This window comes from Eublepharis macularius, chromosome 1 (assembly GCF_028583425.1).
Source record: "Eublepharis macularius isolate TG4126 chromosome 1, MPM_Emac_v1.0, whole genome shotgun sequence".
Taxonomy (NCBI): Eukaryota; Metazoa; Chordata; class Lepidosauria; order Squamata; family Eublepharidae; genus Eublepharis; species Eublepharis macularius.
In genome coordinates this window covers 236011273-236038457 of record NC_072790.1, presented here as the reverse complement: position 1 = coordinate 236038457, position 27185 = coordinate 236011273, and the positions used below count along the sequence as shown (strand labels likewise).

Sequence of the window (27185 nt, the reverse complement as noted above, 5' to 3'; positions counted from 1 at the left end):
GGTTGAAACTTAGGTCTCCGATGGAAACTTGTATCAGGTTAGCAAGGCCAGTCAATAAAAACATGTGACCTTACTGCTTATTGTTGATTTGTTTAAGATACTTCAAATAATAATAATAATAATACAATTTATATACCATCCTTCAGGACAACTTAACACCCACTCAGAGCAGTTTACAAAGTGTGTTATCCCCACAACAATCGCCCTGTGAGGTGGGTGGGGCTGAGAGAGCTCCTAGAAGCTGTGACTGACCCAAGGTCACCCAGCTGCCTTCAAGCGGAGGAGTGGGGAATCAAACCTGGCTCTCCAGATTAGAGTCCTGCCGTTCTTATTCAATGCACCAAACTGGCTCTCTGTGGATGTGGAAGCGGGGGTGCCAACTCTGCTGCAAGAAGAACCTCCGAGGATGCACGGAGTACCTCCATAACCTCAGGCAGCAGGCAAAGGGCTACAGGGGCAAGAGGATTTCTCTTTAGTTGCCAGTGGGCTTCGTACTACACTCAAGATACATTTGCCGCTTTGCGTAGTCAGCCAACACCACCCTCCACCACCGGCTTTTCAGTTCTCATTTCATAATCCTGGAAAAGAGGGAGAAGCTGAGAAAGTAAACACGGATTTATTTCGGAATGGACCCGGGAAGTCTCCCAGAACAGCCCTTGCCCGCCCCCCTAACCTTCTCTCTGCACCCAGAAAGAATACGCAGAGTTATAAACAAGGATTGAGCAATCTTTATTCCTTATCAGAGGCCTTGAGGCAAGAGCACATTCCACAGTCAAGAATGCTACATGGTTTTAAGAGCCCAGGTTAACAGCTGTGAGCCTTTACCCCAGGAGGGGGAGACTAAAGCCCCCCACCAGTTCCCCACCAAGCACGAGGCATCGCTCTAGCATACAAAAAATCAGAATTCCACTGAAAAAAAAAATTGCCAAGGTGTGGAAGAAGGTGGAACACAGCCAGCCATGAACCTGAAGGCGACTCCAGAGCAGAGAGAGCGGCTTAGTTAAATCCCTTTTGCCAACACCACTCCCCCCCTCAAAGCAGCTTCAAAAAAAGGGAGGAATTGAACCTAGCACCAAGAGGGCCACCTTCTGCTTCTCTGAAATCTTGCCAACCACCTGACCCTCCCACTCCAGGGGTGTGTGTGTGTTCAAAAGCCATCTTGTCTCCCTTACCACTTTTGTATTTCAGGTCAGGGTTAGCTGAGAAGTTCTGCATTCAGGGTGGAGAGTCTAGAAATAAGGTGCCAGTATGCTGGCAAGCTGCTGGGCGGGGGGGGGGGGGCAGGGGGGGAAGAGAAGTTTGCTAACCTGGAGCCCAGAAAATGCAGCTATTTTGGTCCAGAAGCTTCGGCTAAAGAGGAGCTGTGTTGTGAAGCTAGATGCCGGAATGTGAGTCGGAGACAAAGCGCTCCAGGCTCAAGAGGTATTTGGTCCATATTAGAGCCGTTTTGGCATTACTTGTGGACTGCGGGCACGAGGGGTTTCCTTGGTCCCAGCACATTTGGTCTGGGGAGGAGTGGAAGAAAACTTAAAATACTCTGGGGGGAGAAAAAAAAATGAGGCCAATGTTTACTCCAGTTGGAAATGCCAAAAATGGAATTCAGTAAAAGGAAATTAAGAGCAGCAAGGGGCACACATTGGCAATGGTGAGTACGGGGACACGGGCACTGGAAAACCTCCCCCCCCCCTTTTAAGGCTTTTAGAGAGATTTAAAATGTTAGGAGGCCAAGGATGGATCGAGAGGCAAGCAGGGCTCAAAGGATCTGGCGTGGCATCCCGTAACCTGTCATGCCCGCCTGGGAAGCGCCCCGATTTGTGCCCATCTGAAGGCCGATGACGCTCTGTCCTTCCTTGAGCTTGTCATCCGAGAAGGCGCGACGGTTCTCTTGAGACTTCCTGAAGGAGGAAAGGGGGCAGGGAGAAGAAACCAGGTTTACCCTTCTTGCAAAACCAGAGTTATATAAATAAACCTAGCCGAATCCCACCAAGCCCCGCAGGAGTCCAGATGCTAAACTCAACTGCAGGGTTATGTGGAAGTTTACTTAATTCCTAATTTGAGTATTCCGTTCCATTTCAAGGGGACTGAGTAGCTATACAGGGTACCCTAGATCGGCCTTTAATTACAGGCCATGTTGTTCAGCAACTCAAACCAGGGAATCCCACCAGCTCATCCAGTGGGAATTGTAGCTGTCAGTAAACATCTGCACAAAGATAACCGACTTTTCTGACAAGTTGTGCTGCAACACTAGTTTAGTATAGTGGCTGGCTGCCTGAAGAGGCCAGGAGAGTCCCCACTCGCCTAGCTTTACCACAAATGATGCAAAAACCGAATTATTCAAAAAGGTTTTTGTACTGCAGGGAGGGGCTTCTCAGATGGTTCGCTAATGAGTTAAGGACCACAGACTTCATCACTATATTGCCTCACGTACTACCTGTCATCTTAAATATGTGCTCCTATGAGCTACTTATGCTTCATGTGGTCAAATGTCAGCCCTAGAATTGCTCATGTTCCATTTCAGCATTTCTTCAACTCTGTATTGGATTCTTACTAATGCTACGCCTCTGCAAAATTGTGTTTATTTACCCTGTTGCATTGTTTATGGAAATATCCTTGAAACTGACTGTTCTAATCTCACACTGTGTAATCTGCCTTGAGTCTCAGTGAGAAAGGCAGACTATAAATGACATTTATTATTATTATTATTATTATTATTATTAATAATAATAATAATAATAATAATAATAATAATAATAATAATACTCTCATTTCTAATCTTAACTCTGGTGCCAAGTTTACTAGGTTGCCAAGTTAAGTTATGTACAGACCCTGGCCCCTTTATCATTATTATTATTTTTATTTATAGTCCGCCTTTCTCACTTAAGATCCAAGGCGGATTATACAGTGCAAGTGAAAATACAATATAATCAACAGCTAGGACAGTCAATGAACAAAGCACAATAATGAACCATTTGGACTTTCAGTGAAAGAGATACAATAGGGTATGGTAGCAAAAATGTGAAAAAGCATAAAGAGATGAAATCTTTCTGAAACAAGTATAACTAATTTACATGGCATGTGCATGTCTAGGAGCCCCGTGGCACAGAGTGGTAAGTGGCAGTACTGCAGCCCAAACGCTGCTCACGACCCGAGTTCGATCCAGGCAGAAACCCTGGAACATGTTTTTTTGTATTGTACTTATTACTGTGATATACGTCCCACGCTCATTGATCCACTGTTGAGAGAGCAAATAGGAAAATCTGATAAATGTAAAGTTCTTTTCCTATTGGCTACTCAGAACCAAAAAGTTATCGAAACTGTAGCTAAATTTTTGTATCTTGCATCTATGAGGCGAGTTGTGAATTCGTACACTGAGTTCTGGTTGTGTCGAGTGTTTGTGTTAATATGGATGTAATGGCAATAAAGGTTGCTGCTGCTGCTACATAGCAATAGCTTTCTCTCTTCTGGCGGAAGCTGGGTTCAGGTAGATGGCTCAAGGTTGACTCAGCCTTCCAAGGTCGGTAAAATGAGTACCCAGTTTCCTGGGGGTAAAGTGTAGATGACTGGGGAAGGCAATGGCAAACCACCCCGTAACCGAAGTCTGCAAGAAAACATCATGATGCAACATCCCACCCCCCCCATGGGTCAGTAATGACTCGGTGCTTGCACAGGGGACTACTTTTTTTACCTAGGTGCATGTCTACATCAGCAGACAGTGCCCAACAGGGCAGCATATTGTCCCTGCCCCAACCAATGCCTCTCTCTGAGCTACAGTACTGGCCCACCTTTCAGGGCTGTTCCAAGCACAATGAAATACACCAAGTATTTGGAGAACTCTTGAGGTCACTCCAGAATGTTCCTATAGACAGCTCGCCTTTCCAAGACTTGTGGCTACAGAACCTCCTGATCGGATAACAGGACTGTTTTACTTGATATCTAGCGCAACAAGGCTAAGATGAATTCTGCAAGCGAAAGGCAGCACTGCAGAATTTGCACCGCACAAAATGGCACACGAGCCTTTTCCTCCACACTTACTTCGGGAACCAGTTGGGGTCTCCAGCAAAGAATCCGTCATTTTTAGCGACTGCCAAGCCTCCCAGATTCATCAGGGTCCTCTGCACACAGGCCATGTTCTTACCTACGGGCGGGAGAAGTTTTGAGAAATAAGCAAACCCCCCAGTGTTAGTGCAGCACAGAAGTCCAATAGCATCAAGAACTAGAAAAGTTCTGCCAGTTCAGTGAAGTCCAGCATCCCAGTTCCCACAGTGGCCACAGATGGCCTTGAAAGCAGGGCATGGAAGATACAACACCCCTAGCTGAATAGTAGTTAGTGAGGACAGGGTATACTGCTTGTGAACATGGAGGCTCCACTGGCCAGTGTCCTAGCAGATGGATCCATCTGGGCCGTTTCTACACTACTGACCTTCATCCGGAACGTGCAAACCTTGCGCGAGAAGATGCTATCTTCCGCGTTTTTTTCACGACGTTCCGCAGCGTTCCGGATGAAGGTAAGTAGTGTGGAAACGGCCCTGGTCTTTGAGAATGGTGGGCTAAAAAAATTGCTCTAAATGAAGAACAGCTAGCACTGTTGGTTGGACTGAACAGGAACTTCATGCTCTTGGAAAAGCTTTTTGGATTTCTATCCCAGCATTAAGGACAGCTGGGTGTTGTGCCCTGGGCAAAAGTTATGCAGATCAGGCTGTGAATTAATTCCATTTGCAACAGCCGTGGGGAGAAACTCTCAAAGCAGGCCACTGAAATCCTGATGTCCCTTCTGGCTTCATTATTCTTACTAGTAAGATTTTATTGTCTATAGCCACAGGCCATCACAAGTTTACAAAACCTTACATCACATAAGCTAAGAACAGTTACATGTAGAATCAAAGTTAAAATGAATTAAATAAAACAGTGCAATAAACCAAGCTATCCCCAAAATCATGAGGCCGCCCCGTTCAGTACCACCTCAGATCTAATCCTCTTGGTTGCAAGTGAAAACGGAGACTCTGTAAGATACATGGTTATCAGCGTCTGATAACGAAAACACAATCTTCTCCAATTCAGAATATGCGTTTGTGGCAGGTAGAATTCTGGCCAAAAATTTAGCTCTAGGCACACTATATAATGGGCAATAAAATAGGTAACAGGGAAGGTTCTCCATTATTCTTACTAGCCGCTCTCAAGACTAACTTTGAATTGGTTGCTTCCACATGGAGGTTTCTCTCTGGTCTGCCATCCATGATTTTTTTTAGCACTCAAGATTTCTGCCCCCACCTTTTGGAGCTTCTCCTTACTTTGCCTGCGATTTCGATAGTGCAATAATAATTTCTATGACTTACTAAGCGCCATTAACTCCCAGCTTTTTTAATGGATCCCTCAACCCTTTTTGATGGGGACCTAATGGAAATCTTTTCTTGTTATATCTCCACAACGAAAAGGGACAGAGCCTTTAAAAGTGAAAGCTGAGCTTTCAGGAGAGCTAGCAGATCAGAGAAACAGATTTAAGCTTATCAGACCGCAGCAATTTAGCAGTGACCAGTTTAGGATGCCCTTTGGCAGGAGAAGTTCCACAACCATGACTTAAGCCAGAGACCATTGCGCTTGTTCAAGCACTTAATCGTTCAGGAACTTTGCAAAGTTTCCCTCTCCCCTTTGAGAACTTTCACATCCAGCTATTTATACCTCCCAACCAAGCTGTACAGGTGGCAAGGCGAGCTGGTGCCACGGACAGTCGGCCAGCTGTTTCTGCCAGATACTAGCCACCCTGCTGCTAAACTGCTGCAACCTCTTCACTATAGCTACCCCCTCTTTCTGCATTAGCTATTCTGCTGCTTCCCACCCCCCCATCCAACCCCCACCTTCCAGCAATTCACAAAGGTAAGGGGCAGCCTTCTCAGTTGCACCAGGTGTGAGAGGCAGGCATCAAAAACTTGCCTCTCCTCGGAAGTTTTATATGAGCCAAGGCTCCCCTTCCTTATGAAACAAGAGGAATCTAATTAAAGGATCCGCCCAATTAGCGATTCACAAGGCTTCTACTTAGGGAGGAGGGGTTAAAAATGGGAAGAGCCATTCCCAATGGGGGTGGAACTCTACAGGACGGAGCACCGCAAAACACACTTGAGACAGACGGTATCCGTTCACAGGTAACAGAAAACCATGGGGAGGCTGAAATGAGGTTTCAAATTCATATTCTGGCACGGGGCAGGAGTGGATTGGAGAACTGAGTTTCCGCCTTGCACACCCAACACCAGGAAAAGTCAAGAGCACTTAAGGAACATTGGGCTTAACCAGGGCTTTTTTTCTGGGAACTCAGTGGGTTGCCCTCGGAGAAAATGGTCACATGGCTGGTGGCCCGCCCCCTGATCTCCAGACAGAGGGTTGCTGAGATTGCCCTCTGCACCGCTCAGCAGCACGAAGGGCAATCTAAACTCCCCTCTGTCTGGAGATCAGGGGGCGGGGCCACCAGCCATGTGACCATTTTCAAGAGGTTCCGGAACTCCCTTCCACCGCGTTCCCGCTGAAAAAAAGCCCTGGGCTTAACTATGCAATGCCTCATTTCAAGATCTACCGGGGCTCCCATAAGCTACAGATTCCATATGAAAATTCAGACAGGCTGCCCCCCCACACCTGAACTGGGACTACAGGAAAAGGGGGTTTAAACATTCGGTACCATTTTGCCTTAGGAGCTGGGATTTGCTTTGTTGAGAAACTTGCATGATATAGGCCCCCCTCCCCAATTCTAGGCCAAACAGCAGCTCTGGGGACATTTTACATCCGGAAAAGGGCAGAGGAAGACAATTAAAGCCTCCTCATCCATTCAAATTAGGGTTTCCCCAAATTAGGAGATCAGAACCTGAATAGACCCATAAACGATGCAATGTTCAGTCCTCAGGTTTCAGGAAACAGTACAAAGGCATTCTTTGGACCAAAACAGAAGTCCAGCAGCACCTTAGAGACCAACAATGTTTATTCCTGAATGAGCTCTGAGTCAGAACTCCCTTCCTCTGATGCAAGACGCGAGCTCTGACTCACAAAAGTTCATGCCAGAATAAATATCATTGGTCTTTTAAGGTGCCCCTGGACTTTGTTCTACTTTGCCACAATAAACTTATAGGACTATCCCCTCTAGAATTCTATAGACAACTCGGACTTCCCGTTCCACGTCGGCCATACCTTCCCAGAGGTCCACCGTCTGGAATATGTCCGTGGCGAGGATGCCATAACGCTCAGCCGCCTGGAGGAACTGTGAAATCTGCTCCATCTGTTTAAAGGCCATGGCGGAAGCCTGGATTTTGGCCACGGGGCCCTGGCCCTTGGCGTACAAGCTGTTGATGAGCTTGCAGAGAATCTGGGCAGGAATTTAAAGAAGAGGTTGCAATTGGCATCTGATCTCACTAAAGGCTGGCATGGTGTAGCGGTTGATGTGAGAGACCTGGGACAACCGGCTTCAAATCAGCTGCTCACCTGTGGATGCCCACCAAATGAGGTTGGGCCCGTCACGATGTCTCAACCTAACCTACCCTCACAAGGTTGTTGTGGGGATGAGATAAAGGGAGAGGGGGAATGATGTGGAAAGCCACTCTGTGTCCCTGGTCAGGAAGAAAAGCAGGATACATGCATCATGATCTTTCTCTCTCTCTCTCTCTCTCTCTCTCATTTTCTCTCTTTTTTCTACTTTCTTTTAGAGAATTTAAGCCCTTGGGGCAGGGACCCACCTTACTTGGCACTGGAAATACCAGGGGGGTGTTCCCCCCAGCCTTAGCTTCTTTATTTGTTGTTTGCCATCGGGCACCGTGGGCCCAAACACCATGTATACATCAGCCTCATCTCGCAAAACCATCTGGGTCAGCTTTGTCAGGCACTAGAGGTGCTCCAAGCAGCTTTAAAAATAGTGGAGCAACATGAACATCTGAGATTTGCATTAATGTATATAACATTTTCCATTTCAGCAATTCCATACTACCAATTCTAATCGGTCAGTGACAGCAGACGTTCCCAATATCCTGTATGTGGGCAGAGGGGTGGGGGGGGAGTGAGATTATGGCAGCAATAGAAAGTTCTGCTCCAGTTTACATACTGAAATGTCTGCACAGAGTTTATGTGCCTGTGACTTACTCTTTTCAGGTTCCTGAGCACGCAAAGAGATACCTATGCTGATGCATGATTCACATAGCTTGGGGATAAAACTTGGAACGGTGGTGTTTTATGCGCCGTCACTTTACAGCATTTCAGAATCTATTCTGTGTCCCCTGTTCTCCCGAGTTACACGCCTGCAAGGGAGCCATGTGAAGCAGAAGCAGGTTTTGTCCGTCTTTCCCCCGTTCCCCCTGCCCCGTGCACATTCTGCAATTTTTTTTTTAAAGCCGCTGCCCACCTGCTGCTAGCGCGTTCCGCCTGTGAAGAATCAAATACTCCCAATTCTGCTTCTCTCCCTATGCGGGATTGTGAAACATGCGCGGCTGAGGGTGCGTTTGAAATCGGCAACTGCTCTTTCCAATGCTACCAGTTTGAATTGTTTATGTCTGTATTTTTAAACTGATGTGATCCGCTCTGAGCCTGTTTGCAGGGAGAGCAGACTACAAATCGAATTATTATTATTATTTATTTTTATTTCAATATCAATATTAATAATACTATCAATGATAATACTATCAATGATACTAATACTAATACTAATAGATGATGTAAAAAACTAGGGTTGGTGTACTTTGCATTAAAATTCGGAACCAAAGTAGTCTCATGACAAAACTGAAAGATGTATTTTAAAGGGGTAGGTTTCTAGCCCTCATGGTTAGCAGCACACAGACATTGCTTTTAAGGCTTCACTGGGTCAAAAAACTAGATCAAAATCTGCACAAAGATGGTGTAGTCAGGACTCAATCTTGCCTAGGAAAAGGGGGTGCATCCTGCCAGGCCACAGAGGAGCCTTCTGAAACCAGCAACATCCCCATGGCGCTAGAATCTACTTGTGTAATTTCAGGACAGAATTTATGACTCACGAGGCTACCTCCATGAGAGCTTGTGTCTTGCAACAGGGCCCAGAGAAACAATGCTGAGGCTCTGCTTATGGCTCTGCTGCCTCGTGCGTAGCACTCTGCTAAGAATACCTCTTAAGCAGCAATAAAAATCCTACGCAAGTTTTCTCGATCATTTTTTGCAGACCACGAAGCTCTGCTGATCCGTGCGTAGGGACTTTGTTCACGACACCGTGCAAATGTTAAATTATTTTCTGGGGAAGGCCCATTTTAAACTGCAGCAGGCCTAAACGACTGTCTTTTTTAGCTGTAGACAGACTGAGTCCCTTGAGTCAGAGCATGCACTCCTACTTCTGGAAAAGGAATTTAATTGGCCACAGACAGTTGAAGAGCCAACGGTGACTTGAGAAACTTCCCTTGATGTATACATGGCATCTTTAGTCCATTAGCTGTGCTTAAACAGGTTCTGCAGGTTTTTGGAGCGCTACCAAGCCTGTTGAGACGGAGATGGAATGCACGCACATAAAGAGAAACCTCGAACCCTCCAAAAGTCCTTGCTTTCACACACATTAGGGCCAATAACAAGAAATGTAAGAAACCCCATAGTTAAACTGTAATCCAGAGCTAGAAAAAAAAATCCTTACAGTGCCATCTTTCAGCCACTTCTGGAACTCGTCCTTCCCGGGCTGGGGCTGCCCAATCTCTGGACCGCACTGTGCCACAATCCACTGGGTCAGGATCTGCTCCAGTTCAGGGTCATACTGTTTGTCGATCTTCTGCTGAACCTCTCGGCTGAGTCCATAAGCGGGCCCTCTGTTTGCCATGGTGTGTATAGACTTCTGTCGAAGTGATGCTGTAGATACACAGAAAATGGCTATTAGACAGCCTGCAATTCCAGAAGCTTCACAGCAACATCAGAGACCTAGGCAGATCCAAAAGCCCATGAGGTTAAGCCTTAATCTGTGCGACCTCCTTTCCTCCTGTTTGCTCATCTGGACAGGGCCTTCTGCAGATACCACTTTGTAGCTGGGCAAAAGCAACAACAGCTGCCTGTACATGGGCTTTCTTGGTGGTGGCCCCACCTTGTGGAATGGCCTGCCTGAGGAGGTCAGGAAAGCTGGCTTTCCACAAACTACGCAAAACTGAATTATTCAGGAAGGCTTTCTACACAGATGACAGGGATGCGTCATAAAAAAAACTCTTGTTAGAGACAGGGACTAAACACTACACTACTGGGTACGGTCTGCTGATGTAGATAAGCACCAACTAGGGAGTTTCCATGCTACCATGCCATGGAAATTACTTATGCTTTGTTTCAGACCGATATCATCTCTGGGCTCAGATTTACGCTTATTTAAAATTTTTCTGCTGCCATTCCCTATTGTTATCTGCTTCCCTGAATGGCTGAACTGTTGTTCATTCTTGTACATTGCTCAGCGAAATGTCCTAGCTGTCGATTTCATTGTATTTTTTGCTTGCACTGTGTAATCTGCCTTGGATCTCAGTGAGAAAGGCAGAACACCACTAACAAACACCACTAACGCCACCAGTCCAAGCCATGTGCTCCAATGTTGCCTTTTCTGAGCCAGCTCTGGGAACCCAGGTACACCATCAACATATTTAATCACACCATGCTCAGAATTAGGCTACTGGGACTCTTAGCTCTGTCTCTTCTGGGTACCGTGTCGGGCCCAAGATCTTTCCCCAAACCTCCATCTCAAGAAGATCTTCAACCTGATGTCAAGGACTAGACCTCATATTCTGATCCTAAGTTATGCTGCTCCTCCCTCCCATGTGAGAAGGATGCATCTCCTATTAATACATAAAAATTGGTTCTCAAAGCAACTTTTAGCAACGGTCCTGACCAGGAATGGCAGAAAGGGTGCCTGGCTGCTGACTCAGGGATGGTAACTGGAAGGGGCTCTCCGTGACACCTAGACGCTGCTTGTCACATGGTCAAAGGCCGCTCCCTCCCTGCAAGCAATTTTTAAGTGCAAGTAGTTGGCTATAGCCGACAGTATTTGTTTGGCAGACCACCTTCAGCAACCGGCAGGTGGATAAACCCAGCGAGGATTCTTGGAGCAAGAAGGTTAGCAGTACACACCAGCACATGTGCTTTTCAGGAGCCGGGTGCAATTCTGCTCAACTGACTGCAATTAGTTTCACTCGACTCACAACAAAAGCACTTGCCAGTTTACTCCCAAGCTCCAGTGTCTTGGCATCCCTCCATTCTATGCATATAAAGGAGAGCAGTCCTTTGATGACAGCCCTAAAAGGTAGGCCAGTATCCTTCTCCCTATTATGGATGGGAAGTGGAGATAGAAAGGATTGAGCGTGGCTCGGTGGTAGAGTGCCCGCTTTGTATACCGAAGGCCGCAGGTTCAACCCCTACTAGCTCTAGTAAAGATACTCTGCTAGAGGCCCTGGAGAGCTGCTGCCAGTTAGAGTAGACAGCGCTGAGCTAGAGAAGTCACCGTGTTCAAGGCAGCTTCATTTATGTGCTATTGTGAGCAGCGACCCAGAGGCCAGAGAGTTGTGCATTATGAGAGCAGCTAGTCCAGAGTCTCTCCATGTTCTCCAGAGAAATTGCTATTTATTGGGAGCCTAGAGGATGGACCCAAGTAAGGACCGGGTCAAGTTTCAACTGGATTTCTCATCCCATCTTTGCAGACTGACGGAGCAACCTTGCCCCAAAGATGGCCAACAGGCACATAATCCTATTGAGATGCAGGGCAGATCTTTTATGCATCAACTTACTATTTTATCCCAGCCTTGGTAAGACCCATTCTAGCCCCAAACCACAGCAATGAGGCAGCATCCGCCTTTTCCTGCAGCCGCCTCTTCCTGCAGAGGCACCTTATCGAGTCCCCACGGGAGCTCCCTATCAACAGCTGCAGCCTGTGGCAAACTCTGTATTGGCTACATGAACATGGAAGCTTCCTTTCCTAGCCCCTAGCCTGAAGTTGGCTTCCCTTCCATCACCACCACCCGAAGAAAGAAGGGAAAGAGCAAACGCCTGATATATGAAAAGCAGATAAAACACACAAATTCTAAGCATGCCAAGACAAACCAGAAGCTTGTTCACAACTGTGTGATACACACACATGCGCAAATGTGCTCTCTCACTTGCAACAGCACGTCAACCTAGTGGCACTTTTTCCTAACGGAGCTTTTGAAAAATAGGATGATCCTATGGGAGCTCTGAAATCCCATTTCTTGAGGCTTACACAGTTCTTTGAGGGATGCTGTTCACAAATGGGTGGGGAAGATTACCATTTGCTGCCCTGGCACACCCTACCTTTCTCAGAGGCCTGTGGGGCATTTGTGCCAAGGATGGGCCCAGTTGGTACTACCAAGCTTGTAAACAGGTATTCACCTGGAGCCAGCGGAAATCGCCTCCAGGCGACCAGAGAGGAAGCTGATCTTCCCTAGCCCCCGCCCGATGCTTTTCCTTCTTGCTTCTTCTCTCATGCATCTAACTCAACATTGGTGAATGCACATGATGCACACTTGTTCCTCAAGCTTGTGATCTAGAACTACTATCTTGACACAGTACTCTAAGCATGTGCAGAATTAGGAGTGTGTGAGTGAGAAAGACTGGCCTCACCTTTAACAGCCACATAAATGTGATAGCTGAGGGGGCTTAGAACGACAAAAAACAGGCACTAGAGCAAATTGGAGGGGAGATCCCTCCCCAAACCAACACACTTCACTTTGGCTGTAGGTGAGCAAGCCAGCCCCCGAGAGTCCACAACTGCGACCTTTTAAGACGCATGGAGGGCCATTATTCTCCCTTGGGAGCCAAGCCAGAACTAAAGCTCTTCTCGGAGACTGTAAAACACAATCCATTAGGTGCAGCAGCCACACTCAAACTGTGGAATTCCTTCCTAGGGAAGATTTGACCCACCCTACCCGGATTTCAAACAGGCAGTTTTATTTCTACTGTTTTTTTTATTTAAACCACTTATACCCCACCTGTCTCCCCAATGGGGACCCTCAGCAGCTTATATTATTCTCCTCTCCGTCATTTTATCCTCACAACAACCCTGTGGGGTAGGTTAGGCTGAGAGTATGACTGGCCCAAGATCACCCAGTGTGCTTCCATGGCAGAGTGGGGATTCGAACCTGGGTCTGCCAGATCCTAAACTGGCTCTCTAACCACTATACAACACCGGCTTGTCTTGCTGTTCAAGACCTGCTTCTTCTTGCTGGACTCTGTCCCGGTTAGTTAGGCTTTGTGGTTTCACACAATTGTATGCTACCCTGAACCTCAGCAGAGGAGGTGTGAAAAAGAATCTACTCCGCAAAGTACCCACTACCGCCATACCAAGACATACCCGCATCATGCCACATGCGCTTTGGAGTGCTACGTAAGCTCCACCCGCAGTGTGGTGTAGTGGTTACAGCGTCAGCTACTAGGATCTAGGAGGTTCAAATCCCCACTCTGTCTTGGAAGCTTGCTAAGGGATTTGGGGCCCACACACACACAGTGTAACCTACCACATAGGGTTGTTGTGAGAATGAAATGTAAGACCCAACTAAGCTAAGACCTCGGACTCTGGATTCACCCTCCTGCCTTGCAGATAGGTAGCAGAATACAGAAGATGGAAGCAAGATCAGTTTGAGAATTCTGAAGAATTTTCTTCTCTAGAGGACAGCTAGAACCAGCGTTTGTCGACACTGGGCCATACTAGGGTGCTTTGAGGGAAAAAACCTTCCAAGTATACCTCCAGCAGGTCAGCCTGTTATCTCTGTACAGAAAAGCCAGCTCCCACCACGCCTTATTCAGTTACAGAGATGCAACAGAATTTCCTGCCCTGAGGAGACTGCCCGCTGCATCCCTGAGTGAGTCACTGCTCTGGGTCAGAATGCTTAGATGTGCTCAGAGGAGCAGGCAACACAAGCAGGAAGCTCCAGGGGCAGATTTTTTAAACGTTATCGTCTACAGTACAAGCCTTTGGGAGCATCGAAGTGTGCCTCCCAATTTCATCTCAGGAGTGCTTAGCTGTGAGAAACCACCAGGCTCTCACACGCATACATATTGAAAGCGTACCAGAAGTTTACAAAAGGAGGTTGGGAATATCCTAGAAGGGGGCAGCCACCCTCCATGGCGTCAGCCTTGTACAAATGTGAACTCCTTTTCACCAAGCTGTATGGGTGGCAGCGGTACCTTTGTAGCTGCTGCCCCCTTGGCAGACACCCCCCCCCCCCCCGGCCGCTGTCCAATGTTTCTCAAAAGGCGACTGAATTAGCCACGGGGGTCCTTTGTGGGAACCTCTCCAGACAACACTGGGAGCCATTGTCTTCTTCCAGCCTCCCCCCCCCCAAGTACGCGGGGAGGAGGAGGGGGGGAAGAAAAAGCATCAGCTACTATGTAAAAGGCTGGAGTTATAAAGCTTCGCTCCCCGCCCTCCCCAACACCAAGGAGCTGCTACAGCACACCCTTCTCAAGCCAAGAACTTGCTATGCTGGTGCACAGTTTGGATATGCCAGCTTTTAGGTTAAGCAGACACCAGGAACCTGAGCATGTGCAGAGTGCCTTTCCCTCCAAAGACACCTACCCTTTGCAGAAGTCCAGAACAGATGGCAGCTCAAGTTCAAAGACAAGCCAACTAGCAGCTAGCGTTCCATGCTTACGTTCTCCAGCAGCGCCACTAAACGAGTCTGCAAGCTGCTAGCCCTCAATACTTTGCCTAATCTTGGGTGAAGACAAACGTATCTTAAAGATTTCAGCCGCTAGGCAGGCTCTGCTTCCCTGCCCACAGCTGACACACAGGTCAGTTGAGAAGCAAAAGCAGCCAGGTTTGGGGCAGGCTGCTTTTTTTTTTGGTCCTCCCTCCCTGCCACCCAACCCATCTGTTTGGCCTTTTCTTCAAAAGCTTCCTCCTTTTACCCACTCTTCATTTGGACTTTGAAGCTGTCTCCAATAGAGTTTTCTTCCCTGGAGGAGCTGGCCAGTCCGTGCTGTTCGCCACCAGGTGTGATCTAAATTAGAAGCAGCCCCACCCCAAGCCCCTACCTTGAAAGAGGGCTTGTACATAGATGTAGCAAAAAAAAGTCTCTGCAATGGTAATATTATTCAAGCGATCCGTTAGGCATTTGCAAACTGAAAAGATGAACGCCAATTAGTTTAAAAATATTCCTTGCCTGGTCGCCTGGAGCTAATCCGTGCATGCCACAGGCGATTAGGAAAGCAAATATTTATGGGCTCGGATTCCAACCAGAAAGACTCAAGATTGTTTGCATCTCAACACTGCAGTGGAAAGCAAATGTAACACACCCTGGGTGGACGGGTGGGGCAAGACCACAAGAAAGATGAAGCTCTGGCAGGAACACCCTAGTAGGAAGCTTCAAGATCATGAACAGAGAGGGCCCAAGCGGATACGAAGCGGAAATTTGCCTTGCAGCGAGGCATCAGGCCAAGCCAAGATTCCGGAAGTAGAAGAGGCTAAGCGCAGGGACAATTCCTAGAACAGGCTTCGGAGGAAGAGACAGCCACAAGAGACTTCTTTGCGGAATGAGGCAGATTCTCTCAACACAATACATATTTAACATGATCTCCAGTTTAGTGGGGGAAAGGTTTTAAATGCTCATAGAGGTAGACCCTCTGCTGCAAGATCTTTGGACGTGTGCCATTAAAGGTGAACTTTGAGGCAGAAATATACACAGGAGTGGGAGACATGGAGGGCAAGGTCTGTGCTCCTAACAGTTGTGTGTGCATTCGATGATCTGCAAACCATTAGCTCTTTGCCGAGTGGAAAAGCTATGGGAATGGTAACGTATAGACAAATGCATGGAGATTCTCCATCAAAGACTCTCAGGATCTTTAACACGAACCTCCAAGTACAGAAGCAGTCTACCTCAAAAATACTATTTAGAAAATTTCTATCCTGCCAAGGTTTTTTTTTTTTTGAGGCCGCATTCCAGAAATTCAAGCCAAAATTAAAACAGGCCGCTAAAACATTATGAAAGATTAACAACAAACACAACAGTAAAAGATTCCACAACACAAGAACCAATTCGACACAAGCCTGAGTAAGCAAAGATATCTTTCCCTAGGTCCTGATGCACAAAGTGGCATGTGAAAAGCAACTATGGAGGAAGAGCATTCCACAGCTGGGGTACCACCACTGAAAAGCCCCTGCTTCTTGCTATGAGCCACATTACCTAGGTTACCGCTGTACTGAGAGAGTCTACAGTACAAATCTCACCAAGGGGTCAGAATGGGTGAACAGGTGACCTTTCAAATGTACTAGATGCCCTGGTCAAGCTAGATGCCCTGGTCATACCTTTATACCCCTATATCGGAGCTTCCAAAGGTGTCTCACTGTCTCACTGGCCACTGATAGAAACATATTTGATTTAGGTGGACTTTTGGAGTGATTGGGCAAACCAGTTCTTACATGATGCTCTTTGCTGTGGATCTCTTCAGAGGTCAAGTGCTGGGCATGGAAGTCTACCGGAGAGCAGGGTGCCTTGGTCCAGGGATCGGAACTCTGAAACAAGGCACCACATACTCCAGCCAGAAGGTACCTGAAAGTCTGTTCTTACTTTAGGAGGAAGTCAGTCTCTTCCACGTGACCAAGCACAGAAGCGTTTGTTATCAGGAGGAGTTACCCTGTTTGGAGGCCTGATGTGGAACAGATGACCAGCATAGCCATGGAGCAGCTGAAAAGCTCAGCCACGTTTATAAGCTTGTAAGTTGCAGGCGGACTGAGCTTTGTACATGTTTAAGTGGTGGCCTCTGAGTGTGTGTAAAGTGCCTTCAAGTCACAGCCAATTTATGGCAACCCTGTAGGGTCTTCAAGGCAATGGAAAAACAAGAGGTGGTTTGCCACTGATTGCCTCTCTGTAGAGGGCATCCTTGGTGGTCTCCCATCCGAGTTCTGACCAGGGCCGACCCTGTTTAGCTTCTGAGATCTGATGAGATGGGCTAGCCTGCGCCATCCAGGTCAGGGGTTGCCTTTAAGGCATGTTAAAAGCAGCATTCCTAACCAGGGGCCATTTCGTAGAAAAGGAGCTGGAGGAACGCATTAGCACACCTCATTAGCATATGCCACACCCCTTGACATCACCAGAAGTGTGTCATTAGCATAACTGATTTGCGTATGCCACACCCCCTGACATCACCTATCCTGGCTGGTTTGGATCCGATCCTGGCCATTCAGGGCCGAAATTGGGCCCAAAATGGCAAAAAGGGGCTGAAAATAAGTCAGGATCGGGCTGCTGCTGACATGTGACCTCTTTGGGGAACTGCTGGAACTACGTTTCTCTGCGTTCCCCCTCAAAACGAGCCCTGTTCCTAACAGACTGAGCAGTTTAGCCCCAGAAGTAAGTCAGACCATGTGGTGATAAGGGATACACAGTCAATTGTCAAAATGAGCACAAGTGCTAGACTCAGTCTCTCCTTTTTAAATTTTTTACTTATTTTATTTAACTTAGTCTTCTCTCCCTGCAAGCTCCGAGTCCTGAAGATAATTTCAGGGGGGTAGCTGTGTCGATCTGTAGTAGAAAAGCAAGATTCAGGTCCAAAGGCACCTTAGAAACTCTAAGATGCTACTGGACTCAAATCCTGTGGGTTTCAGAGATTGGGCCGGATGTGAGCAATGCCTGCTCCATTCTAAGCATGGAACAGGAGCTGCCTTGAGACAAAAGGAAAGGCAGGGTAAAAATACTTCAATTAATAAATAAGTAGAATTACTAGACGCTGGGAGGCAGTGCCTTGCCCACCCCCATCCATGATAAGAGCATTTATGCTAAGCATAGGTAAGCTGTGCCAGTTCAGAGGTGCCAACTAGAGAAGGGCATACACTGGGAAATTCCGAACTGTGTGGTTCGTGGTTCACCACGTTTCATGAACCACAAACTTCCTCCGGTTTGCGAACAGGTTTGTGAAAACATCACTTCCAGGTCAGCAGAAGGTCTGCAGAGAGCCCATCTTCCTCCTGTTGCCTAGGAAACTGATTGGCGCCAGGCTGTCGGCAGTGACAAACCAAAATACGAACCAAACAAATCGGGCTAAAATTCATCACGGTTCATGAGAAAAGAGCTCCCACGAACCGCCAGTTCATGACAAACTTTGGTTCGTATCTGCCTCTAGTGCCAAATTTAAGTTTTTCCGGGATAGAATGAATGTCAGAGGCCATGGGGCTTTTTAATAGCAGCAACGAGTGTACCAAGCCTCTGCAACTCTTAAGGAGAACGTACAGCACCTGGCACACTGTCACGCTCCAGCAGCCATCCATGAAGCTTTGCTACGCTACAGCTAGCATCACCTCCAGCTTGACCCTCGTTTCTGAAGTCCAGGGGGCTAAACAGCATATTTGAAAGAGACCATGACAGCTGCCAGTTCAGGCCCCTCGGGAGCCCTTAAAGACAGACATGAATCTTCCTCTCTCCCAGATTCTCCTTCACCTCCACAGGAGGAGAGATTCCTCCTGAAGAAGCCCTTTGGGGACATCTGGATTAAGCACAAAAGTGCAGCTGCTGCGATTTTATTGGCCCGTTACGCTTTTTATGGAGACCCACAATTCGCTTACAATCAGGGCCGCTTGTAAAAATTCTCCCAGCCTCTGATCTTTGCCTGCCTGCAGAGCTTGTTAATAGGTTGCTGGGGGGACCTCTTTTAATATAAAGCTCTAACTGTAAAGCCACGCCAGGTCCAGGCCTGTGCCGTCCAATGCCAGAAGCCGGTTTTGAATTGGATCCAGAGAGCTGAGAATAAGAGATGCACTCTGAGTTTAGTGCCTAAAGAACACCCACTCTCACACATGCACAGGCCTACCCAACCAGAAAGAGCATCTAATCTTGCTCTCAAGTAGGGCTGCCAACTTCCAGATAGCACCTGGAGATCTAACGGTATTACACTGATCTCCAATTGCCAGATCCAGGTTGGGTCCTGGAGATTTGGGGGAACGGAGCTAGAAGAGGGTGGGATTTGGCAAAAGGAGAGGCCTCAGTGGGATATAATTCCACAGAGTTCACCCTTCAAAGCAGCCATTTTCTCCAGGGGAACTGATCTCTATTGCCTAGTAGTAATTCTGGGAGATCTCCAGCTATCACCTGGAGGATAAGAACATAAGAACATAAGCAAAGCCATGTTGGATCAGGCCAGTGGCCCATCCAGTCCAACATTCTGTCACACACAGTGGCTAGAAATCCAGTGCCATCTAAAGGATTGTCAGTGAGGCCAGGACACCAGGACACCAGGACGGCATGCCTAGGACTCCAGATGACAGAGACCAGTCCCCTCTGGAAAAACTGGCTGCTTTGGAGGGTGGAGTCTATGGCATTATACCCTGCTGACATCCTCCCCCTTCCTAAACCTCACCCTTGCCAAGCTCTGCCCCAAATTTCCAAGAGTTTCCCCAGCCCATAAGTGCCCGGAAGAAATGAGAAAAGGATTTCTGTTTGTATTCTGCATTTCTTCAGGATTTGGCGGGGGGGGGGGGGGGCTCGTGGAGAAGACCCATTCAACCAGGTGTGTGCATGTGTGGGTGGGAGGTGTCACTGAATAGGCCATGCTGGTATCCTCCTTGCCCTGGGAGCCAACACCAATAAGCCCACATACCTTTTGTTGCTATTCTAACTTCCCTCGCCCCAAGCACCCTTACACAGACCTGCCCTTTTTAAGTTTTTATCTGAAAGGAGGGTGGCATTCCCCCTTGACAAATAAATCTACAGAGAGTGTCATCAGCATAGGATGGCATTTTTAGAGCACTATATGGGAGAATGGCACCAATTCATACCTTTGCAGCGGCTCCTCTATTTCTGGTAATCCTACAGCTCCAATGTGCCGACCAAAGTAGAGCAGTCAAGTAAAAGTAAAATTCTCTGTGAGACCTAGGAACTGACAAATGGAAGCTGCCTTCTTCTGGGGACCAAGCCTGTTACCATAGCTTGGTAAGATCTACAAGTATTTTAACAAAGGGGGCAGAGAACAGAAAGGTGTGAAACCCAGTTATTTCCTTCCGGGAGGGAGCAAAGAAGCAGAGAAATCCAGGCGCCTCAAGCTACTGAACATATTCTCCAACTTCTCTTTCTTGAGTTTTGCTAGCCTCACTAGAAGTTACTACCCAAGTTATGGCTACTCTGAGCAAGTCTGTATTGGGAATTTTTGCCTACGGCAGGGGTTGCCAACATGGTACCTGTAAGCACAATTGGGCCTGCCGGCACCTTTCCTGGTGTCCGCCAAGTGTTTTCAGAAAGTCAGTGGGGCTTTTGCTAGCCATGGCTTCTGACTGGCTGTGCAGATTTTTTAAAAACATTGCTTTGGCAGAGGCTGCTTCTACAGTACAAGGATATTCACTGTGCGACTGAAGGAAAGCTATGGGCAGCCATTTTGAGGCTGGCTCCATCTCCTTCAGCGGCCATTTTGTGGCTGCGCTCACCACACTGTCAGAATTCCAAATGTGCCTGCAGGCTCAAAAAGATTGAGGACCCCTGACCCATAGTGTCAAATGCCTCCATCTCTCTTAGGCAAAGTTTACATTCCCGGCAACACTCGATTTGAACAAGTACCACGGGCAGGAGTGGAGGGGATAGCGATGGGCCATAGGATCATGAACCAAGCCATTTTAACGCTTCTTCCGCCACAATGGAAGTCCCTGATTGTGGCAAGTTTCCACAGGTGGGGCTAGCCCAGTTAACGTTCACCTGGCCACTGATAAAAGCCAGGTTAATGCGTGTCTGGCTTTATAGCTCAAAAAACCCACAGTGATTGTTTGCGGGTAGCTCTGGCAACAACAGCGGCACCACTGCAAGACCTGGGACTGCCCAGCAACTATAGCCAAGCAGGGTTCTGAGTTTATGCCATGATGGACAGCTCATTTTTAGCTTCAGTTTCTCAACCGCCCAAACCTTTATGCAAAGTGTATCTGTTTAAGGGCCCTCAATATTACAGGTTCATATGAACTGCTTCTTTCTTCTCTGCAGGAATTGTTAGCAACCATTGAAGAGTGTAAACTTTATGGATGGAGGCTGACAAAGCTTCTGACGCAGAGGCACACGAGACCTACTGGAATTGCTTTCAGTACATCTAAGAAAGTTACGCTCAGAAGCCTAAACCCATGCATGTATCTGCATGCCTCCTAACCGGAAGCAACCAAGCTCAGTGCTGTAACATACAGGGATGCAACAGGCAGCCTCCTCCAAACTCAATTTTCCTGTCATCAGGAACAGAACTCAGTTGCAGTCAGTACAAAGTTAACTCCATGCAGTGCCTTATCAGGAAAGCAGACAGGTCTGTATTGAGCATGCAGGGGTTGCAGCACACAACCTCCTCTGCCAAGAGGTTGTTCACATGGACGGCTGTCCTAGCAGCTCTCCTGCATTACATTAACTACTGACAGCCTAGCCATTTTGGGTTTCATTTGGACAGGAACCAGGCCTTCATTTTAGATCCCTCACTGCAGTATTTGCTTCATTATTTCATCTCTAGCCTCCTCCTTCAGCCCCGAATCGCATCCCAATCCCCTCAGCCATTTTTAAATATCACTCCCCCCCCCTCCAATCCAGATTAGACCAGCAAAGGAACGGGTCAAGATAAGACGTCTACAGCGCCTGCCAAGACTAGTCACTACAGAGACATTTCAGTTTAATCACAGCAAGGGCCAGTTTCTAGGCAATACGGCTCTAAACTTAAGGCAATTTTTCTTTTTGAAGTGTTTGTTTCTTTGGAATATTGATGGCTGAAACAGCTGAACACAAGAGCAGCTTTAACAAGCCTTTGTGTCTCTGTTAGTGTTCAAAACTCATTATTGCACTAATCCTTGCAACGGCCCTGTAAGGTAGGCCATATCACCCTCCCCACCACACACGGTAGAAAAGGATCCCCCAGCTTTCTGTCTCTCCATCCCATTTTTCATCATCTTATTCTAACAACCCTGCAAGGTTAAAGGCTTGGCTGAGAAAGGGTAACCAGCCCAGCGAACTTCACGACACGGCTAGCCTAGAGTCACAGACGAGCTAAGCAGGACTCCGACATGAATCTGTGTACACTTGTTATTTTCAGACGCAGTTGAGCTTTGTTTAACGTTCCTAAATATCGACCAAGGAGCAGTTAATGGCCACAACTTTCAAGTGTCACTTTTTTGTGGTGGCACCACAGTTATGAGACACAGAGACTGACTGGCACGTAAGCACACAGAAAGAGGGGAGAATTACCTTCCTAGCCCGCTCCACTTCTATGGCCTAGGAGGACCGACCATGTGGGCAGACAGGCTTCCAAGAGGCCTACGTGATCTGATCACCAAGTCAGAATTTTACAAAGCCCAAGGGTTAAACCAGACAAGCATTAGAAGTCCTGTGTGGCGTCCCCAGCAATTTTAAAAATGCTGTCAGCCTCTTGCACTAAAAATAAACGAAGGATATCCTGTTGATAGAAATCCCAGTTATATGTATGTTGTCACAGATCCATTTCAGCAACTGGGCTGCCATTTAAAACCGCTCATAGATTTTAAAGCTCACTTTGGAATCCATTTGCCCTGCCCTACTGCTCGCTTCCCATATGCGCTGGTTTTGCTCAAACGCATACGGCACCCTTGGAAGCTTGAGACTGAACGGTAGCCTATAAATCGTTTATAGACACACCCCTCCTCCTTCCTGGAAAGGCACTACAGGTCCCCTGCAGCTTTGCAAGGAGGCTGGTTTGTGTTACTGTTTGTACCACCCAGACTTTCAATCTGCCTTCTCGAGCAGGTTCAGCGCTATATAGCTCCCCCCACACACATTTATCCCAGTCACCCTGAGAAATAGGCTAGGCAGAATGGGACTGGCCTAAAGCCACCCAGAGAGTTTTCCAAGGAAAGAGGATGATTGGAACACAGATTGCCAGGGAAAGACACGAACCTCTAATTTCATTCATTCATTAAACTTCTAGCCCGCCCTCCCTGCAAGCGGGCTCAGGGCGGGTTACAACAATTTCAATACATATTAAAATCACAATAAAATAACGTCAGTTATCATAATAACACAGTTCCAAGACTGCAATTAGTGCTGCCCACCCCTGCCAGCAATGGAGGGGGAGCCATCATTTCTGCCCCCACTACAACTCCTATGGCCAAGATACTGTACCCCCCCCGCCCCCCGAATAAGAGCCTGGTAGGAAGGCTCCCAGATGGATATAGGACCAGCCTCAACCATATGCCTGGCAGAACAACTCAAGTCTTGCAGGCCTGCCAAAAGTATAAAAGATCATGGTGGGCCCGTGTGTCTACCGATAGAGAGTTCCACCAGGTTGGAGCCAGGACCAAAAAGGCCCTGGCTCTGGTCGAGGCCATTCTAGCCTTCCTGGGGCAGGGATCACCAGTAGCTCTTTTGTCAGCTGATCTAAGCGCTCTCCGGGGTACATACGGCGAGAGGCAGTCCTGCAGGTCCCTGTCTGCTAAGAGCTTTATAGGTCAAAACCAAAACCTTGAATCTGATCCGGAACTCCATGGGGAGCCAGGGTCGCTGCTTTTCCCCCTTCAAGATATTACAAAGACTCAAGATGGGGAAAAACACATTTACTTTCTTTAAAGCTTGCAGCATAACAGGCAGCTCTCCGGTGGCAGCTCTCAAGTTGCCCACAGGCTCTAGAGAGAGGTGGCACGGAGCCCGCATTCTGGCACATGGAACAGTGCAACCAGGCATGCCAGAGTTTATTGGGCTATTATTTTTACGGGCTTGACAGATCTCAGGGAGGTGGGCGAGGCAGGGGCCAGCCTGCATGTCCCAGCAGTCAACAAGACAGAAGACGATCTTGGCACCATTTCCAAGGAGCTGCTCCTTTTTCCTTTTAAGTGCAACGGATAAAGAACAAGAGTTTTTTAAAGTATGAAGTCGTCATTCTTCTTCCCTCACACACAGTTTTGTAACCGCAAGGACGGTTTGCCAAAAGGCATAGTATTTGCAAGGGGGGGAGAGGAAGAGGTGAGCGAGTGCCAAAGCCAGAAGCAGGAAAAAAGAAGTTTCTTGACTTATACAGGCTATTGTTTTAGCAACACAAACTATTCTTTGGGGTAATCAGTGGAGAACTCCCTGGTCTAATCTGGCCAAAAGTCCATCACGTCCAAAACTTTGTTCTCGGTGACAGCGAACGGCCTCCAGGGAGGTTCACCAGCTGGGCACAAAGGCGGTGGACTTCCCGGCTTCACCTCCACGTTGAGTGCTCGAGACTATACTGCTCTTGAACACAGAGGATCCATCAAGCCAATAGCCGCTCAAAAAGGCAGCTCGCTGGGCAAGAATCCAGCTATGGTTGCCACCCAACGGCCCTGGTAATGGTTTTGAATCCTTTTGACCCGTTGCCAGAATTCAAAGCCAGGAAAAGAAAACCAAGAGAGTTGTTCCAGCTGGCTTAGGGACAAAACGATGGCATCATTGCCCACGCCTGCCCACCAACTGTATGGGGCAAAAGAGCTGTGCTGGATCTCCCATGGGCCTCCTCTGGAGTAGCAACTACTCAGCAGGCTGACTGAGAAGTGGAGGACACAATTCTCCAGTGCCATGAGCTAGGCAGAGGGTAACTAACGTACTACATCCCTATAAGCATTTTGCTTTTGAGAACGGAATTCTGCACATGCTCAGAGCACTCTTCTCCAAGAAGGACCGTTCCACTAGCCACCACCTATTTGCAAAGACTCCCAGTTTCTTCAGCCTCCGGCTATTGTTGCGTTTGCTGTTGCCATGTAAACACTTCAGGCCCAAACCCCACCTTGATGTAGATAAGGAAACCACGACGAAAACAGGAAGGACTTTGCTTCAAAACACCAGATTACATTTCAAAGTGTTCTGGTGTGGTGCAAGCTAACTTGAAGCCAGGCTAGAAGCTCAAACCAACAGAACCTGACCGTTCAGTGCGGCACTGGGCTCTGGCCAAGGCCTCCGGACTGAAATATTTTGCTTTAGTAAAAATTAAACCTTAAGTACAGAATGTGGGGGCAGAGACAAAACTGCTGGCATACAAAGAGTTGTACACCATGTGCAGAGGAGATCCAACTCTGAGATTGCAGCTTTTGAACTCAAGACTAGCAACGCCCCCTGGTTCCTGAGCAAACCCTTCTCCACACTTTGCCCATGGATATAGCATGGCATAGTGGTCCGGGAGCCAGTTTTTGGCCTGAAATGAAACCTGTTCAGTCACTCATGAAGCTTGCTGGGTGATTCTGGGCCATCACTCACAGCCTAATCTACCTCACAGGGTTGTTGTGGGGAGAACCGTGTGTGCTGCTCCAAGCTCAGAGGAGGACAGAGTAAGAGCACGCAAGATACATTTCTGCGCCTGAGGTTTTTCTAGTGTCTCTCAAAGCAGAGATTGGGGAGGGCAGTATGAAAGAATAGCTGCTCCGGTTCAAATGGGAGACCTGTCTAAAAACCCTCTCGTGATCCGAGTGTCAGATTAGGATCTGCGAAACCCAGGTTCGAATCCCCACTCGACTACGAAAGCTTGTTAGGAAATCTTCGGCCAGTCATACAGTTTCAGCCAAACCTACTTCACAGAGGCATTATTAGGATAAAACAAGAGGAGAACAATGTTAAGTTGATGTATTGTCGAATGTTAAGCTGATTTGAGTCTCCACTGGGGTGGAAGGCAATGGAGTGAAATAAAACGTACGCCTTTGTTAGATCCAGTTACAAAACTCCTTTTGGAACACTGCAATTGCAGGAAAACAGGCATGCAAAAAAAAAACCACAACAACCTGCATGCAGGAAGCGCCGTAAGAGAAAGGTCCAACGTTATTATCTTTCAAGATGACTTTAATATGTTGCATGGAACCCGCCAGCCTGAAATGATACAGGCCAGAAAGAGCTGAGCCACTCAATTCTGTAGGAAGCGTTTCTACCATCAGGCCGCAATGATCTAGTAGCATAACCCCCAATTAGTCAGGAAGATGTTTACTCTGCTACAGCAGCAACTGATGACTAGCAGGTGGCTCGGTAGGAGACTATTTGTGGAGAGGGTGGAGGAGAAAATCCCCACCCACTGGGGCTTTGCACTCACTTGCCGTGCTTTAAGCCAGATTATCTGGCCGCACACTTATCCACGGCACGGCCCACCTCTACGCTTGCATGTGGTGAGAAAAACCTCCGGCCCACACAATTAGGCATAACCAAGTGATAATTCTGCAGTCACTTTTAGATGAGGGCTGGGCTCCTGAATGATCCCCCCCCCCAACCCCCATGCACCGGTTCAGCCATGAACCGAAACTGGCTTTGAACATAAGCTGAGCATCTCACGACAAGGAGATCCCCCCTTGAGCTTCTTGGGGAATGGCAGTGGGGCTTATGGGATAAAAGATGGAGCATAAGGGGGAAACACGCAATGGACCGCCTTCCTTTAAAAGCTTCTTGGGCCCTGTCAGGTTCCCGTAGAACCCATCCAAAAGAAAGCGGAGTCTCTCCATACTTTTGGAACGACTTCCCAAGAATAGCCGCATTGAGTCTGTCACGGGCAAAATTCACTAGGTCAGTGGCACCTGGATTGTTCACAACTTATTCTAGCAAGAAGGTACCCTTAAGCGTGAACTCATCCGATCCTTCCTTCCAGACACCAAGCAAGAAGGGGAGAGAAAGGGGCAGAGCGATTCCTGGAGGATAGGTCTATCAGGGGCGACTAGCCATAGGGAGTAAAGGGAACCTCCATGTTCAGAGGCAATCAACCTCTGAACTCCAACATCAGGGGAAGGCCTCGGCCTCGATGCCCTGTTGTTGGCCCTCCATGATGCTGGACTAGATGGACTAGTGGTCCGATTTGACAGGGCTCTAATGTCATGTTCTTAATCAGTCACTCAATACCTATTTCAGTGTGTGTGTGTGTGGGGGGGGGGGGAGGCAGCCTTCTTTGAGAGCCCAAAAGAAGTCCTGCATATTTAGACACAGAGAGCAAAATCAAAGCCAGCCATATATAATCGCAATGTCTGTTGCTTTTCATTTTAGAAATACTCCCATGTATGTCTCCCTTTTAACACCCCTGTAAGGTAGGCGCCATGCCCTGACCAGGGCTGATTCCAGACGGCCCTCCCCATTGCAAAACGACACGCGACCTTTCGCAATGGGGAGGGCCGCCTGGAATCGGCCCTGGACAGCCCATGTGAGCCTGATCTCAGAAGCTAAGCAGGGTCGGCCTTGGTCAGTAACTGGATGGGAGACCTTCAGCGAAGACCAAGGTTGCAGAGACAGGCAATGGCAAACCACCTCTTTTACTCTCTTGCCATGAAAACCCCACGGGGGGGGGGG

At 47.8% G+C, this 27185-nt stretch overlaps 1 protein-coding gene across 1 annotated transcript in view; it reads right to left on the bottom strand.

Moving 5' to 3' along the window:
• Nucleotides 1-705: 705 nt before the first annotated feature.
• TAGLN2 (transgelin 2) overlaps nt 706-27185 on the bottom strand; it is a 28990-nt gene continuing 2510 nt past the window's right edge. The window contains exons 2-5 of the mRNA XM_054993767.1: nt 9614-9822; nt 7168-7342; nt 4033-4135; nt 706-1895 (exon numbers count right to left, since the gene is read on the bottom strand). Of these exons, the coding sequence (XP_054849742.1) occupies nt 1754-1895; nt 4033-4135; nt 7168-7342; nt 9614-9793 (600 nt within the window). The 5' untranslated portion in view covers nt 9794-9822 and the 3' untranslated portion in view covers nt 706-1753. The remainder of the gene's footprint in view (nt 1896-4032; nt 4136-7167; nt 7343-9613; nt 9823-27185) is intronic.